Below are 18,103 nucleotides of genomic sequence, written 5' to 3'. Positions count from 1 at the left end.
CCGTGGGGAGGGCATGGAGATTCGTTTTGGGTTGTTTACCTGTGACTTCACCCTACTCATCATTCCTACTTATATCAAAAAAGACACAGCAGATACAACTGTGTTTGCAAAGTTCTGCCTTTTGGATAAAGTAGTTTATGCCAATCCTGTGCTTCTCTGAGTTTCTGAGGTCAGGCCAGGAACCAACACTCTCCACCTGCCCAGGGGAATGGGGAGGAAGCCAGCGAAGTTGCCTCAGATCAAGAGGATTTTTAAAAATACTGCGAAAGAAATACGTGCTCACAAATACTCAGCTAAAACCTTCGCAGAGCTTTTGGAGGGAGTGGGTGGAGCTAGGGATTGCACAGCGGCCACCAGACTACGAAGGTCAAATCTCACACTCTCAGATCCCTAATTCCGAAGAGCCATTTCCTCGGCACCCCCAGGCTTTGGCCGATCGCTCCCAGATCCCTCCCTCCCCAAACTGCAGGTGCTCCGCGTGTGGGAGTCACGGATGGCCCCAGAGCCCGGGACGTTAAGGCCGAGCGCCCGCGCCTCCGCTTCTCCACAGCCACGGGACGGCCAGAGGGCAGGTGGGAGCCCAGCCTTCTCCCTGCCCGGGAGACGGGGCTGGAGCGCTGTTGCAGGGGTGGGTAAAGTCCCTCGAGTCCCCGTTCTGGGGCGGGGGCGCGCGCCACTGTCACACTTGAGGCGTCCGCAACGCCGCCAGGTGCGCTCGGCCGACCCGGAAGTAGCGGCACCTCTCCAGCGCTGCGGAGACGTCACCCGGCCGCGGCACAGGAGCGGGAGCGCCTTTGGCTCTGCGCACTTGCGTCATCACGTAGGCTGGCGGGGTCCCGTGATGGGGAGGTGACGTAGGCGTCACGGAAGCGGCGGTGGGCGGGGACAGGGTGTTAGCGGAATCTAGCCCCGCCTCTTAAAGCCTCCCGACCCTTTCTGTGTTAGCGCAGCGCGGCCGCTGGGTGCGGCGCCTTTAAGCGTCGCCGTGACACGTGTGTGAGGCGTCGGAGGCCCGGATGGTGCGAGTGCTGGGCCGCGGGCCGAAGGAGTCGCCAGGGCTGCGGAGGCTTGTGGCGCGCCGGCGGAGAGGCCGGGGTAGGCTGCGGTCGGGTCGGGGCGGTGCGCAGGCCTGGGGACGAGACCGGGGCGGGGGGTTCCGCGAGGCCTGGGGCGCTGGAAGGGCTGGCGGGCGCAGCCGGGACGCTCAGGAAGGACGTAGGCGCGCGTCCGCGCAGGGCTTCGGCCGTCCCCGAGGAGGACCCGGGATGCTCCGCCCGCTCGCGAGCTCGCTTCTCCAGAGCCCGGATCTTCCCGAGGAGGGTCCGGGGCCGGGCTGTCCTCGCCGGTCTCCGCCGTCCCCCGGGCTCTGGGCCGGTGGTGGGGGCCGCCGGTGCCCGCTGTCTGCGCAGGATTCAGGTCGACTTCGGAGAGGTTGAGGTCGGAATCAGGGCGAGGGCGTCGCGTGCGGCCGCAGAGCTCAGCGGGGCGGGTGCGGCCTCGGGGCGGGCACCTCCCTTGTGGCTGCGGAGGCCACGGAGCCCGGGGCGGGGTGCGGTTCCGATGCCGCTGCTTCTGGCGGGTGGCGTGGGGGTCCTGGGCCCGGGGCTGGAATGGCGGCCGCCAAACCCAGACACACGAGAGGGGAGACTTCGCGCGCCCCGGTTTACGTAACGCTCGCCACGGAGCTAGGCTCGGGGAGAGGTGCTCAGGTCGCTGTGTCCGCGGCTGGGCTCGGGGCAGGCGCTGCGGAGTCGCCCGGGAGGCCCCTGGGGCGCCGCGCTGGGCCCCGGGAGGCCGCTGCATCCGTGGGCTCCTCTCCCCAGCACGTGGTTGACCCTGCGAGCATCCATTGCAGTTCATCCTGGAAAAGTGACTTTAGAAGGAAGAGGGAGCGGGAATGAGCCTGAATGGTGCTGGCTGGGGTTCGCGCACGTGGAAATGTGGATGAGGCCTGTGCTGTCCCTGGACCAGAGAGAGCATCCTTCCTGAGTTGGGTAGGGTGTTGATGGTGTGTGTTCGGAGGGATTGCTAGTGGTTACAGGAACACTTGTCTCGGGCTCCTACACCTCAGAGAGAGAGCGAGCGTTGTTTAGGTTATTGCTTAATGTTTTAGGTGGAATTGGTGAAGTAGAGATTGACCTGTCACACTTGAAAAATTGTGTTCAAAATCTCTGCATCTACATTAAGCAGTGGGTTAAGTTTAAAGTTACTTATCTCGAGTGAAATTGGGTTACATCTCCCAAGTTTCGTTTATCCCCTCCCTAAGTGGTTCTCAAGCGTTGGTTGTGGTGCATGACAAAGTTCTCACCTTCCAGGGTAGATGTGAGTCCTGACCGAAAGCAATAATATTGTGGGGAGTTTTTAATACGACTGGATGTCTTCACTTTATAGATGGCTTTTATATTCTGAGATCATTTCCTTACACATTTTTCGGGAGTTGGTATGGTTTTATTTATGGATGAAATCATAGGTCTGAGATTTGCTGTAGAATTACCTGGGGATGGGAGGTGACTCAGGATGGGTCAGACGTAATTCCTGAGGCTGAATAAGGGGGGCCCATGTGCTCCCTGTGCGGTTCTCCATCTGTGTGTTTGAATGTTTTCACTGTTAACTGTTTTTACGGACCTTAATTTTATGTAATCACAGTGATCGTAGATGGTAATGAAAGAGAAAATCGACACTTAGCAAAGCAAAATTTTGGCAACTCCTATTACTCCCTCAGGTTTGTTGTTATTGTTATTGAAGTTTTACTGGTTCATTAAACCAGTAACACTTGGGGATTTATTACCTCTTACTCTTTGGAAATGAAATTAGACTGGAGCTGACTGGCAGGTGTTGGGGAGGTTTTCGTTCTCTGGGCTTGTCTGAGGTCAAGGTTAAGGTGTTCATATCGTGTGCATTACAACTGGTGATGAGGTAGCACGGTCCACTGCCTCATCCTGAGTGCACCCGTGGATGCTCCTTGGACAGCTTTTTCACGGTAGAGGGTTGCCGGTGCGTGCTGCCTCCCTGAGAAGTAGCTGAAGAGAAGGCGCAGGAAGAGTCGCCTCCACTGATGGTCTCCCTGTCCCTCCCACAGGCTCCGACGCCCGCTCTGTGTCTTTGGTGATTGAACAGGCCACAGCCCGGGAGCGCTTACATTCAGGAGCCCCGCGTAGCACCTGCCCAACCAAACTCAGCCCTCCCTTAAGATCCTGGTTCCATGCTGCAGTCTGCACATCCCAGGTGAGTCTGCGAGGCTTCTGTGTATTTTTTGATTCCGCTGAATTGTCTGCTTGTGACCCAGCAGTGATTGTTCAGTTGGTGAGAAATCTTTAATAATTCTCATGAGAAAAGGCTCTTTTATTTTCTCAAATCAGACAACTTATAATGCTTTTTTAAATAAGCTTCTAAAATTTCTTTACAGAAGTTTTTTTTTTTTTTTTTTTTTTTTTTTTTTTTTTTTTTTTTGAGACCAAGTCTTGCTCTGTTGCTCAGGCTGGAGTGCAGTGGTGCGATCTCGGCTCACTCCAACCTCTGCCTCCCGTGTTCAAGCAATTCTCTGCCTCAGCCTCCTGAGTAGCTGGGATTACAGGTGCCTGCCACCATGCCTGGCTAATTTTTTTGTATTTTTAGTAGAGAAACATCTTCGCCAGGCTGGTCTTAAATTCCTGACCTCCTCATCCACCCACCTCGGCCTCCCAAGTGCTGGGATTACAGGCGTGAGCCACAGTTTTTTTTGTTTTAAAGATGGGGTCTCACTATGTTGCCCAGGCTGGACTGCACTGGATATTCACAGGCGTAATCATAGCTCACTGCAGCCTCAAGCTCCTGCCCTCAAGTTATCCTCCCACCTCAGCCTCCCAAGCATCTGGGACCACAGGCTCAGGCCACTGCGCCTGGCTTTTCTTTACAGAAGTTTTTATAGAAAAAGATACTTGATACTTGATACTTCTTCTTTTTTGATAAGTGTCCTGGGAAGACATTTGTTTAAGTTTAGGTGTCTAATGGATACTATTCTCTGGGCCTGCTACTTGCTCTTCTTCTCATTCCTCACTTTTAAAAAGATAATTTGTACTCCAAGCACTGTCTAATGGAGATATAATACAAGCCACAAATATAATTTAAAATTTTATAATAGCCACAATAAAAAGAAGCAGGTGAAATTCATTTTCATAATTTATTTAACCCAATATATATAAAATATTACCATTTCAACAGGTGAGTGATCTAAAAATTACTGGGTTGTTTTACATTCTCTTCTTATACTACTGTGTATTTCTTTTCAAAATCTGGTGTGCATTTTACACTTATAGCACCTCTCAACCTGGACTAGCCTCATTTCACATGCTCAGTAGCCACGTGTGGCCTGTGGCCTTCATATTGAAGAGTGCAGGTCTGTACAGACATGCATGCTTATCCGACCTGCATGCTAATTCGTTTATTGCATGGGTGTGTGTATGTGTAACCAGTTTGTATGTGAGAATTAGTGTCCCCCTGTTTTGGAGCAGACATTTGGACCACGTGATGGACTTTTGAAGGAAATGGCACCAAGAGTGATGTCCAGAGCTACTTGATGAGTATCTGTTGAAGAGATGCACGTGGCAGGGGCTGTCTGGCTGCCTCAGGGCCACTGTTGTCTGCTCAGCTCTATTTGTAGCAGCATCTTATCTTTCTGTGGGGGAAATGTGAACTAATATGTCCAAGTGACTAGTTCTGGGTCTCCCTGTTTCACACTTCCTTTGTACGGCTGATCCAAGGGATCACTGATCCAGGGGAGCTTTTGTGGTGGCTAGCATCCATAATGACCAAAGATGAGATCTTAAGAGATATTTTTGTCCTGGGATTTCGTTATCCATGGCTCTATGTTTCTTCTTGTCCCCGCAGTGATGCACCATGCCAATAGTGGATAAGTTGAAGGAGGCCCTGAAACCCGGCCGCAAGGACTTGGCTGATGATGGAGAACTGGGGAAGCTTCTTGCCTCCTCTGCCAAGAAGGTCCTTTTACAGAAGATCGAGTTTGAGCCAGCCAGCAAGAGCTTCTCCTACCAGCTGGAGTCCTTAAAGAGCAAATATGTGTTGCTCAACCCCAAAACAGAGGGAGCTAGTCGCCACAAGAGTGGAGATGACCCACTGGCCAGGAGACAGGGTACAGATGTGCAGTGTGCTGGCAGAGAGGCCCTCACTCCGGGGTGACGAAGTGGATGGACTTAAATATTGACTAATTAGTAGGAAAAACAACAGAATGTGGTCAAAGAGTTATGAATTTTTACATGGGGTCAGTGGATTTCAGTTATAGAAGTAATGATACAGGGTTGGTAGCAAGGAAATCTGTGTACTTGACAGATCTGTGTACTTGGCGGGTCCTTGGACTTGCTGTTCCCCCCATCCCAAGTATAATACAGTCAAAAGTCAGGCTTGGAACTAAGAGAAATGGGGTGGGCTGCATGTGGGCACAGTGTGGTGCAGAGTGCCAGGGCCTGGCTCCTTCCAGCACTCAGCCTCTGAGCCGTGTCCTTCATCTATAGAGGGGCCCTTGGATTCTATAGCCAAGCAGCCTAGGAGGGTCCGTGGGATGGCTAGGTTTACTCCTGAGCTTTCCAGGAATGTCCCGTAAACCAGAACACCAGTTCTTCTCTGGTGCCGTGTTCCGAGACACTGCATGCTAAGTGTATGCTTCAGGAGTTTCTTTTTGTGGACGACCTATGTGTGGACTTACGTCTTCCTCTTTTCTTCTCTTGTCCCTTTCTTCCTCAGGCAGTGAGCACACGTATGAGAGCTGTGGTGACGGAGTCCCAGCCCCGCAGAAAGTGCTTTTCCCCACGGAGCGACTGTCTCTGAGGTGGGAGCGGGTCTTCCGTGTGGGCGCAGGACTCCACAACCTTGGCAACACCTGCTTTCTCAATGCCACCATCCAGTGCTTGACCTACACACCACCTCTAGCCAACTACCTGCTCTCCAAGGAGCATGCTCGCAGCTGTGAGTGTGGGATTGCAGCAGTGGGGTGGCTGTGGGTCCTCTGGATTAGATAAGCCCATGCACTTGTGGCACTGCTGCTCTCAGTCTGGGTCAAATTTAGGAGGGCAGTTCATAACGTATAGTAACTGATGAAACCTAAATTTGAATCATGCCTGCTGCAGAATGGGCCATGAAGGTGAATCACTCAGGTGGGGCTGTGTTCGCCAAGCTTTTCTGTAAATAATTACCCAGACAGAAAGAAACGTTTTCAAAATACTTCCAAAATATGTACGTTCAATTACTATTTTTTTAGAGACAGTATCTTACTCTGGCACCCAGGCTGGAATGCAGTGGCTCCATCACAACTCTCTGTAGTCTTGAACTCCTGGGCTCACGTGATCCTCCCATCTCAGCTTCCCAAAGTGCTGGGATTATAAGTGTGAGCCACCATGCCTGGCCCAATTGTTTTATGCATCTATTATTGTATCAGTATATCTTATATGTATTATAAAACATGCAGCCTGGACAACACAGCAAGATCCCATCTCTACAAAAACAAATCAAGGCCAGGCGTGGTGGCTCACACCTGTGGGAGGCAGAGGCGGGCAGATCACTTGAGGTCAGGAGTTCGAGCCCAGCCTGGCCAACATGGCGAAACCTGGTTTCTACTAAAAATATAAAAATTAGGCGTGGTGGGGTGCACCTGCAATCCCAACTACTTGGGAGGCTGAAGCAGGAGAATTGCTTGAACCCAGGAGGCGGAGGTTGCAGTGAGCTGACCAAGATCATGCCACTGCACTCCAGCCTGGGCGACAGAGCAAGACTCCATCTCACACACAAAAAAAACAAATTGAAACAATTAGCTGGATGTGGTGGTGTGCTCTATTTGATTAAAATAGAGGTGAAATAAGATATAACTTACCACAAACTGAAAGAAATAGAAACTGAAAAGTCTTTTAACTATTAAAGAAATTAAAGCAGTGGTTAAAAATCTTCCCATGAAAAACCCCAAGCAGAGACAGTGTTATTTCTGTGTAACTTTTTTTTTTTTTTGAGACGGACTCTGTTGCCCAGGCTGGAGTACGGTGGTGTGATCTCGGCTCACTGCAACCTCCGCCTCCTGGGTGCAAGCAATTCTCCTGTCTCAGCCTCCCAAATAGCTGGGACTATAGACGCACGCCACCACGCCTGGCTAATTTTTGTATATTTAGTAAAATGGGGTTTTACCATATTGGTCAGGCTGGTCTTGAACTCCTGACCTCAGGTGATCCAACCGCCTTGGCCTCCTAAAGTGCTGGGATTACCGGTGTGAGCCACTGCACCCAGCCGATTTCTATGTAACTTTTAAGAAACAATTCCAATCCTTTACACATTCTTCCAAAGAATAGAGAAGGAGAGAATCCTTCCCAGCTCATTCTATAAAGTTCCTGTAACTCAGATAACAATAATAAGGAAGATGCGAGAAAGAAAATGGATAACCACAACTTCTTCACGAACATAGATATAAAAATTATAGGAAAATACTACCAAATGACACAGTTTCTAAAAAACTGTAAGCAACTTAGTTTATCCTAGGACTGCAGGATGTTTTCATCGCAGAAAATCTCTAAGTAGAATTCTGGAGGGAGCAGAGCAGTTGAAAGCATAGCTCAGGAGCCTGGCCTGTAGGGATTGCTTCCCGGTTTGCCCCGTAGTAACTGAGTTTTTGAGAATGTCCCTGGTCTGTGGAAGAGTGAGACTGTCTTCCTTACAGAGTTGTATGATGCTCAGATGAATTCTGAGTAAGTCAGGTGCCTGGAGTAGCAGCCCGCAGACAGGGAGTACTATAGAAGTGACTGCTACTGGCCGGGCACAGTGGCTCACACCTGTAATCCCAGCTACTTGGGAGGCTGAGGCAGGAGAATCGCTTGAATCCGGGAGGCAGAGGTTGCATTGAGCTGAGATCACGCCACTGCACTTTAGCCTGGGCGACAGAATAAGATTCCGTTTCAAAACAAAAAGAAAAAGAACACAAGATGGCCGTGCAGTGGGAAGTGTTTGTAAACATCTTGCTAATTGCGATGGCTTCATAGCAGCAAAGGTTAATTATCAAGGCATAGTTGTTGAGATGAAGCAGCACATTGTTTTGGGGGATGGGGTTTGGAGATGGAGTCTTGCTCTGTCGCCCAGGCTGGAGTGCAGTGGTGCGATCTCGGCTCACTGCAACCTCCGCCTCCTGGGTTCAAGAGAGTCTCCTGCCTCAGCCTCCCAAGTAGCTGGGACTGCAGGTGCCCGCCACCACGCCTGGCTAATTTTGTATTTTTAGTAGAGAGACAAAGTTTCACCATGTTGGCCAGGCTGCTCTTGAACTCTCAACCTCAGGTGATCTGCCTGCCTCTGCCTCCGAAAGTGCTGAGATTACAGGCATGAGCCACCATGCCCCGCAGATGTACATTATTGAGATGGCTAACTGTAGCCCCTATTTCCAGTGGTGAACTTGGTAATTTTGAGGTTGTTCTGGGTGGACTTTCAGTAAGATTTGACTAGATGGCCGTTGTTTTCGTCTCATGGTTTTGGCAGTAAGACTCTGCTATCCCAGGCCTGTAAGGGCTCTTCCACTGTAGAGCTGCCTTCCATTCTTGGTTTCTCTGCGGGATCTTTTTGAGCCATTTGCCAACTTTGTGAGGATTAATTTAGTTAAAACTAGATAACATCTGTAAATCCCCATAACCTGGCACAGGTAAGCTGCAGTTGGTTGCAGCATGTCAGCAGTAAGCGTGTGAGTAAGGCAGCCATGGCCATCCCTTCAAGGGGAATGCCTGGTCTTCCTTCCCATACAGGTCCCGTGGGTCAGCATCAGTTTGTTCTGAGGAGGGTCCGCTGTGCATGTGGCACGGAGCAGCAGCTCCTGCCTTGGGCTGGACTGTCTTTGGCGCTAATATTTAGCTAGAAGAGAAATACTGTGAAAATAGTCTAGGAGGAATGCAGTTCAGTCCTATCCTTTTGTTTCCCAAATCTCTCTATGTCCCTGTAGTCATGGATTGACTTCTGAGTTATATTTTCCTAAATTACATGAACAAATGTTTGTCCATGTGCCACTTAAATTAATCTCATATATTGCTGGAGAACCTGGCTTAGATTGTTATTTACCCTATTTAAGAGTGATATTTTATTAGGCTGAAAGAAGCTTTCTTTTTTGAGACAAGGTGTCACTCTGTCACCCAGGCTGGAGTCCAGTGGTGTAATCATAGCTGACTGCAACCTCCACCTCCCAAGCAATCCTCCCACTTTAGCCTCCCAAGTAGCTGGCACTATAGACTCATACCACCATGCCTAGCTAATTTTTTTTTTTATTCTTTGGGTAGAGATTTGGTTTGGCAGTGTTGCCCAGGCTGGTCTCAAACACCTGGGCTCAGCGATCCTCCTGCATCAGCCTCCCAAAATGTTCGGATTATAGGTGTGAGCCACCATGCCCCACCAGCAGCATTTTATATATAATGATTAGAGGCTTAATTTCTACACAATTTTTTGAGACAGAGTCTCTGTTGCTTATGCTGGAGTGCAGTTGCCACAATCTCGGCTCACTGCAACCCCCACCTCCCAGGTTCAAGCGATTCTCTTCCCTCATCCTCCCAAGTAGCTGGGATTACAGGTGCCTGCCACCACGCACGGCTAATGTTTGTATTTTTAGTAGAGATGGGGTCTCACCAAGTGGCCAGGCTGGTCTTGAACTCTTGACCTCACGTGTTCCACCCGCCTCACCCTCCCAAATTGCTGAAATTACAGGTGTGGGCCCCCATGGCCATTTTCTTTTGTAGTAAAACTGTATCTTACCTGAAGTTAGGTTTTGAAAAATTTTATGTTGTCCTTTTTTTTTTTTTTTTTTTTTTTTGGAGATGGAGTTTCACTCTGTCGCCCAGGCTGGAGTGCAGTGGTCTGATCCTTGCTCACTGCAACCTCCACCTCCCAGGTTCAAGCGATTCTCCTGACTCAGCCTCCCGAGTAGCTGGGACTACAGGCACGTGTCACCATGCCTGGCTAATTTTTTTCTATTTGTAGTAGAGACAGTTTCACCGTGTAAGCCAAGATGGTCTCGACCTCCTGACCTCGTGATCCACCCGCGTCGGCCTCCCAAAGTGCTGGGATTACAGGCGTGAGCCACTGCATCTGGCCTATGTTTTCTTTTAAATGACATTATTTTTGCCTAATTTTGAGTTCCCCAATCATTATTGTCATTTTAAAAATAAAAGTAATAACATGGATATAGTTAGAAAAGGCAAGCAGAAGTCTAAAATGAAAAAAACCTCCCCTTTATGTAAAGGCAATCTCATGGAGAGTTTTTTACATCTCTTCAAGAAGAATTTTGTGTAAATAATAGCATTTTAATGTCTATTTGCTAAGCAGGCTGCATGCTGTTTCATTATTGATTTTGAAGTCTAAGGAGTTGGAGATATTGCGGGGAAATAATTTGGGTTGAGTTTTGTGTTATGAGATGGATCTATTTGAACAGGTAATGCACTGTATGGTAGACAACAGTATCTAGCATATTTGAAGGCGTGCTTGCCCTTTGGTCCAGAAATTTGTCTTCTGAGCGTGTACTTTAGAGAAAGTCACCCATGTGCTCAAGGAGACAGGTGCAGGATTGTTCATTGCAAAATGTCTGTGATAGCAGAGAAAATGGAAAGACTAAAGTGTGTCAGTGGTGGATATATAAATAACTGTAGTCTTTTCATTCAGTGAAATATTCTAGCTGGAAGATTTGAAGGAACTGGAGCTATGTCTAGCAACATGGATTTTTGTAAAGCACATTGCTGAATGATACGTAACTGCATGATATGATTTATAGAAAGGAAGTTTGGAAACGTAGCTACAGTGCCATTTATTGTTCACTGATACACGTGTGTGATAATAAATACATGAATGAGAATGATAATTGCCTAATTCAGGATAGTGGTGACTTTGAATGAAGGAACGTGGAAAATGGGGTTGAGAGAGATTGAGGGGAGTTCAGCGATCACAGCAGTGTTTATTTACATCACAATTTGAAAGGTAAAAATGTACCAGTGTCGGGGCTGGGCACGATGGCTCACACCTGTAATCCCAGCACTTCGGGAGGCCGAGGCAGGCGGATCACAAGGTCAGGAATTCGAGACCAGCCTGGCCAGCATGGTGAAACTCGTCTCTACTAAAATACAAAAAATTAGCCTGGCATGGTGGCACGAGCCTGTAGTCCCAGCTACTCAGGAGGCTGAGGCAGAAGAATTGCTTAAACCCGGCAGGCGGAGGTTGCAGTGAGCCAAGATTGTGCCACTGCACTCCAGGCTGGGTGACAGTGAGACTCTGTCTCAGAAAAAAAAAAAAGGACCACTGTCTAGCCTAATGCCTAGTGAGGCGTTTTATGTAGAGCAGGGGTGGGCAGACTCATCTGGCCTGCTCTCTGTGTGTGTAAATAAAGTTTTATTGAACACGTTCATACCCCATTGTTCATATATTGTCTATGGCTGCTTCCTCTACAATACAGGGGCATGGTTGTGACTAGGCTGTATAGCCCTCAAATCGGAAAGGATTTGCTATCTGGATCTTCCCAGAAAACGTTTTCAACCCCAGATATATCCTAGCGAGGTGTTTACTAGAAGCAGTGGAACAGACGGTCCCATACCTGAGGCACTACTAAGAGGCTGTCAGCCCTAAAATATTTTAGCCTATTTACCATGTGATGCAGCTTAGAAATTCGAGAATACATCTTTTAAGCTTCATTTTGAAAATCTGCCTTAGTCTTTTTTTAAGTAAATAATACTAGTGAAATCTGAGAAGGATCATGCACAGGTCAGCATTAACGTGGGGTGATGGTGTGAGTTTCAGCTTTGGATGGATCATAGCTCCCAAACGCCATCCAGCAGAGAAGAACATTTCCTTGGTGGTCGCCCAGTCAGCAGAGGTCTGGGATGTCTGGCTCAGCCGTTCTCTCACAGCCTGGTTTGCTCTTACCTGCTTGTGTTTCTGTCTGTGTTACGTTTGGGTTGGGGGCCTCACCATGAGTTCTTTGAAAGCTCTTGTCTTAAAATTGCTCCTCCTTCCACGCCGGCAGGCCACCAGGGAAGCTTCTGCATGCTGTGTGTCATGCAGAACCACATCGTCCAGGCCTTCGCCAACAGCGGCAACGCCATCAAGCCCGTCTCCTTCATCCGAGACCTGAAAAGTAAGCATCAATCCATGTTAAAATTTTCGTGATTTATTTATTTTTTAATTTTTTGTAGAGACAGGGTTCGTGCTGTGTTCCCCAGGCTGGTCTTAAATTCCTGGCCTTAAGCATTCCTTCCATTTTGGCCTCCCAAAGTGTTGGGATTACAGACACGAGCCACTGTGCCATTCTCCATCTGTTACTGAAGGCCTGCTAAGTGCTCGCCCTGTAGGAGGTGCTGGGGAGTTGGTAGAAGGGAGAGAAGAGTGAGTCATGGATGAAGTCTTGGGAATCCCTCTGTGCTAACAGCCCTGCATGTGGTGGCACAGACTCAAGGAATAGCAGTTCAGAGACATGTGGGCTGGGGTCAGTGGGGAAGCCTCTCAGTGGGGGCAGGTCAGGACAGGTAGCTTTTCCTTTGGCCAGGTGGAGGAGTTATTGTGTATTTGGGGCAGGCAGGTGAGCCTGAGGGAGAGCTGGGAGGAGGGATGGATGAGGAATGTACCAATTCCATTCTGAATATCAGGAATCAGTTGCCTGTGATATAAAAAAAGTCTCATTCTCATTCACTTGGCAGAAAGAAGAGGCCTATTACCGGTTTTTGAAATCTGTGTAAATTGTAGCACTGTGAAATACTTATTCACCTGTGTTTTGTATTGGCTTTTGGAGAGATACTCAATGGATTTTACATTCTTTTTGTTTGAGACAGGGTTTTGCTCTTACACCTAGGCTGGAGGACAGTGGTGCAATCACAGCTCACTGCAGCCTCAACTCTTGGGCTCAAGCAATCGGCCTTGGCCTTCTGAGTAGCTGGGATTACAGGCGCACCACACTTGACTGTTTCTGTATTGTTTGTAGAGACGGGGTCTGGCCATGTTGCCCAGGCTGGTCTCCAACTCCCAGCTCCAAATGATCCTCCTGCCTTGGCCTTCCAAAGGGTTGGGATTATAGGCATAAGCCATTGCACCCTGCCGGATTTTACATTCTTTATTCTTTTTCTTTCTGAGATAGGGTCTTGCTCTATTGTCCAGGCTGGAGATTGCAGTGGTGAGATCATAGCTCACTGCAGCCTCAACCTCCCGAGCTCAACCCATCCTCCTGCCTCAGCCACCCAAGTAGCTGGAACTACAGGCACATGCCATCATGCCTGGCTAATTTTTTTTATTTTTTATTTTTGTAGAGGTGAAGTCTCCCTATGTTACCCAGGCTGCCCTCGAACTCCTGGGCTCAAGTGATCCTCCCACCCCGGCCTCCTGAAGTGTTAGAGTGACAGGCATGAGCCGCCTCACCCAGTCGGCATTTTACATTTTTGAGAGCTTGGTGTTCTTCCTTGTCTGTGAAGTAGTGAAGGTTCAAGCCTGCGATCTTATTGAGAAAGTGGTGGCCATGATGAATTGTGATTGGGATATAGAAAATCCATGTAGAGCTCTTGTTTTCCTCACTTGTTCCTTTGAAAAGTTGCAGTATTTTCCCCTTGTAACAGCCAGGAATGGATATTCAGGAAAGCAGCCGCAGGCTGATGAGAAGACACGAGCTCTTCCCTCCCTGTTTCTTCCTCTTTTAGAGATCGCCCGGCACTTCCGCTTTGGGAACCAGGAGGACGCACATGAGTTCCTGCGGTACACCATCGACGCCATGCAGAAGGCCTGCCTGAATGGCTGCGCCAAGTGCGTGCTTCCCCACTCACCTTCCCAGGGCTTTGGACACCTTTTCTATATGGTGGCAGCAGAACATTCCTATGGCAACAGCCAGCCCGGCACCTTTCTACCCAGGCTGCCCTCGGGTAGACGTGGCAGAATTTGCCTCTGGGTATTCAGCCTGTTGGAGCTCAAATAGGGGATTGCCCTTGCTTCCTGGGAAAGGGCTGTCTCCGGAGACGTCTTGCTGGTCCGGGGCGGCTTGGTAGGATCGGATGGCTGTGGTGGTGGCAGCTGTGTCTCAGCAGCTCAGTTAAGGGGAAATATGTTAGCAGATCTTAGGGGTATTCAGTTATTACCATGGACTTTTTCAGTCTCTTAAAAATCATATTGTTTTTAAAAAGAGGATGGTGTGGTAGGAATTAGGTCTCTGCAGTATAATTTATACATACGTGTATATGTACAAACAGGGAGCTTTAACATGAGGAAGTTTATAGCTTTAGGATCTGACTGTGCCTGGCTGCTATTTCTTACTCACACTGGTGTGGTGCCAAGCGATTGTTTGGCACCACATATGCCCTTATATGTAATGGTTGCCATCACAAATTGTCTTTGTGTCATTCCTGAGTTTATAGGTTCAGACCAAAGAAAACAGGCAGGAAATGCTTAGGACTTCCTTGTATTGCCTCAGCTTAGGATCTTAGAAATACTTTAAATAGTTTAGCAAATATACCTAGAATGTTCTTTAGAGAAGTTGAGTTGTAGCAATGAGTGATTGAAATGGCAAAACCACTGGCCTCAGTGGATGATATTATTACGTAAACAAGACTTACAGAAAGAAAAGTTTTTTTGAGACAGGAGTCTTGCTCTGTCGCCCAGGCTGGAGTGCAGTAGCTGGAATTACAGGCCCACACCACCATGCCTGGCTAATTTTTGTATTATTAGTAGAGACAGGGTTTTGCCATGTTGGCCAGGCTGGTCTCCAACTCCTGGCCTCAAGTGATCTGCCTGCCTTGGCCTCTTAGTGCTGGGATTACAGGCATGAGCCACCATTCCTGGCTTAAGAAAACGTACTTTAATCATTTATATGAAGGCAACTTTCACTGCATTCCTAGGATGCTTTTTGTCTATTCTGAGGGTTTGGTCACGTGTTCTTCCCCTTCTCCTGAAGGGGCTCAAGCTTCCCTGCTCCCTATATGATCCCGGGTCTGCCCTTCAGTGAACTGGGTAATTGAACTACTGTTCCCTGTGTGCTGGGCCCCATAGCTAGCACTGGGAACTGAGAGATAGAAGCCATGGCCCTGGAGTCTGTGGAGCTCATGGTGTAATTGGTGAAGAGAGTGGACCCCAGCAGCATTTGCAGTGTGGTGTGGGCAATGCTGTGATAGAGGGATATTACTTCACCCAGAGGCGGCTTCCTGGGAGAAGTGACCCCTGAGGGCCTGCAGAGGCAAGTGGATGTCCCCAGGAGGAGGGTTGCGGTGTCCCCAGCACCTGCAGGGGGAGTGCAGTGAGCCTATAGCAGGGGCCCTGGCTCTGGGCACAGGGTGCAGCCACCTGGAGCGCTCTTAGGACAGAAACTGACCCCTGGGCTTCAGTCAGTCCAATTAACCAGAGTCTGCGGTGGAAGAAATTCGTGAGGAGTGGGATGGGAGGTAGAATGAATAACGGTTTGGATTTGGGGCTGTGAGATGGGAGGAATGCAGGTCTGTGGTCTGGGCATTGGGGTGGGTGGTGGTGAGCCATTCGTTGGTACCAGAATTGGTGGAAAGAGGAGAGAAGCCAGGTGTCAGGTGGCCAGGCATTGCCAGGGGAGAGATGAAGGCTCACCAGATGTCAGTCCATGAGAGAGCTTTCACTGGTCTGTAGTGAAATGTGGAGTGAGAAAAAATAAGTGACACCAATGGTGAGCTTCTCATAAAGCAAATTATTCCATTTAATTTGCAGGTGGAGGGGCCTTTTTGTCTTTTGCTTCTGTAAATGACTTTTGGTGTTACTTGCGTTATGATCAGAGCATGTTGATAATATTTCTACTTCATGGAACTTCTGATGTTTTCTCCGTGATGATAGGTGACCAGCGTTTGTGAATGTTTCCTGCATGCTTGACGGTGGCTGCTCAGACTGCCAGGGTGTTGGTTTGCTCCTCTGTCCGTAGATGGGTCTGTTGATGATGCAGTTTTCGTTTTCTATATCCATGTGCTCTTGTCCCCTTCATTTGTTTGGAATAGTGTGTTAAGTCCATGATTACTGGAATTCTGGTGGGTGCCTGTCTCCTTGCATCTCCTGTAGTTTTGCTCTATACAGGTGGTTGTGGTTAGATATTCGTAACTGTCATGTCTTCATTGAGGATCATTGCTTTTAGCATTCTGAGTGTCTTCGCTTGTCACGTGGAGTGGCTTTTGTTCTGAATTCTGCCATGGCCAGCGTCAGTGCTGCAGCTCCTGCTTTGCAGGGTTTCCGCCGGCCCCTTGCTGTCACTTTCTGAACCCTTTCTTAGAGGCGTTCTTAAGATTTGTCTTGTGTTGTAAGCCAAAGTGACCATCTTTTAATAGGCAGGTTAAGCTCCTTCACATTTCCTGTTATGACTGAAAAGTTTGGTCTCAATTCTGTCATATTTATGTATTTTATAGTAATTATAGGTAGCATATTTACTGTGCTTATTTCTGATTTTTCTTTATTTCTCAAATTTCTTTGGATATTAGGAAGATACGTGTTTTTGTTTTAATGGCTACCTTTGTACATAAACCATTCTTTTTGAGACAGGGCCTTGCTCTGTCTCCCAGACTGGAGTGCAGTGGTGCGATCCCCGCTCACGGCAGGCTCCACCTCCTGGACTCAAGCAATCCTCCTGCCCAGTAACTGGAACTGCAAGCACGCTCCACGCTGCCTGCTGGTTTCATACGCCCTTTTGAAATGCACCTGGTCCTGTTTCCTCACCCCTCACTGTCTGATTTGGCAGCCCACCGTGGTACCCTTTACTTCCTAGCGCTTTTCCTCTCCTCTCTCTCTTGCCATTTTAGTGTGCATAATTTCTTTTTTTTTGTTGGCACCCGTAAGGTGGTATCTTTTTCTTGCCCAGCCTTGGGTTATGGTTACCATCTTCCCATTGCTCGTTGCCCACCCTCCAGTTGGCACCTCTGGCGCACTCCTGGCCGGGTGAAGCCCGGCCTCTCATAAGTTCCTCCAGGAGGGCAGCTGTGTATGGCACTCTGGTCCCAGAAATGAGGCCACTCTCACTATGTTGAGGATGTTCGGCTTGGAGTTTTGGTGGCTGTGTCCTCGGCATCATGTCTGTTTTCTGGAGCTAGTTTACATCTCATGAGGTGTTTTGATTCTTGTTCATTGCTGCTTTGTGCTTGAAGCACTTTGCATAGACTGGGCCTGCTTTCGTTTATCTTGTGGGTCTGCTGGTTTTCGAGATTCGTATCCAGAGCGCCTCCTGTGTCTGCCCTGTGCAGTGCGCTCTCATGGTTGGTTTTTCCTCTGGCGGCAGAAGGGTTGATAGTCTAGGATAGTTTTGAGTTTTTTTTCAGGACCCTGATGTTTCCCCTTTTGCCTCTCTTGCCCTTCACTGCCCTTCTAAGGACACCCGCCTGCCTTTTTGCCTTCTCCCCCTGAGAGCCCATGCCTGTGGAAACCGCCACTCCAGCTGCGTGCCTGGGAGACCCCATATCCAGCACTCCACTTCAGGGTGCCCCTTGCAGCCGTGATTCCGGGTGGCTCTCGGGCCACCTCCTGCCCCCTCCTCCATTCTTGCCCAGCTGTTCTCTACTGCCCTTTCTCCCCAGGCTCAGTGAGATGCCTGTGGGAGCTCGCTGTCACTCAGCTTGGCTTTTCTTCTCCTGGGTAAGGTGACAGTTGTGCTTCCTCTGCTTTGGGTTATGCAAGAGGGGATTCCTTGTGGCCTTGTGGGCTCTGGTGCTTGCGGGCTTCTGGACGACAGAGGGGTTGTGGGGTGGTCTGGATTTTGGCAGCTGCCGTCACACGCAGCTACCCACAGTTCTCAGTCCATGCAGAGATTACATCTTTGCTAGTATTTGCAGTTAAAAGGTCACTTTTGAAGAATGGTGGGACAGTAGATGGTGGCAGTTGATTTTTCGTTTTCTAACTTTGCAGAATAAAAATTGAATGATCCTGTATTGGTCCCCCAAGTATTTCAGAGCTCCCGGAGTCTGGGAAGTGCCATGGTAAATAGTCACACAGGCCAGATGAGAGGCTGAGGTGTGCATGTTCTGTGGGAGGGGGAATGTAGCCTGCGGGTTTGGAATGGTCTGGGCGGCTGTGGGAAATGTGGAGAGCGCCCTGGAAACAGCCCCGCTTTGTGCCAGTGAGGAGTCGGGGAAGCAGCTGGGGAGACGGGGCTGGAGAG

The 18,103-nt window shown here is 49.1% G+C and overlaps 1 protein-coding gene across 11 annotated transcripts in view; it reads left to right on the top strand.

Annotated features, from left to right (window-relative positions):
* The first annotated feature begins 903 nt into the window (after window positions 1-903).
* Window positions 904-18,103, top strand: part of USP36 (ubiquitin specific peptidase 36) — a 44,258-nt gene continuing 27,058 nt past the window's right edge. For 2 of the 11 annotated variants that reach the window (XM_055243040.2, XM_055243039.2), the window contains exons 1-2: window positions 13,662-13,764; window positions 17,851-17,921. In XM_055243040.2, coding sequence (XP_055099015.1) covers window positions 17,863-17,921 — 59 coding nt within the window. In that variant the 5' untranslated portion in view covers window positions 13,662-13,764; window positions 17,851-17,862. Of the gene's footprint in view, window positions 1,096-1,123; window positions 1,438-1,828; window positions 1,995-3,079; window positions 3,226-4,866; window positions 5,258-5,736; window positions 5,959-12,004; window positions 12,116-13,661; window positions 13,765-17,850; window positions 17,922-18,103 lie in introns of those variants that run through there. The other 9 variants (XM_055243038.2, XM_063617320.1, XM_055243037.2 and 6 more) reach the window with 9 other exon arrangements.

Source organism: Symphalangus syndactylus, chromosome 14, assembly GCF_028878055.3.
Source record: "Symphalangus syndactylus isolate Jambi chromosome 14, NHGRI_mSymSyn1-v2.1_pri, whole genome shotgun sequence".
Lineage (NCBI taxonomy): Eukaryota > Metazoa > Chordata > Mammalia > Primates > Hylobatidae > Symphalangus > Symphalangus syndactylus.
Note: the sequence above shows the minus strand (reverse complement) of the source record. Positions and strands in the feature narration are given on the sequence as shown.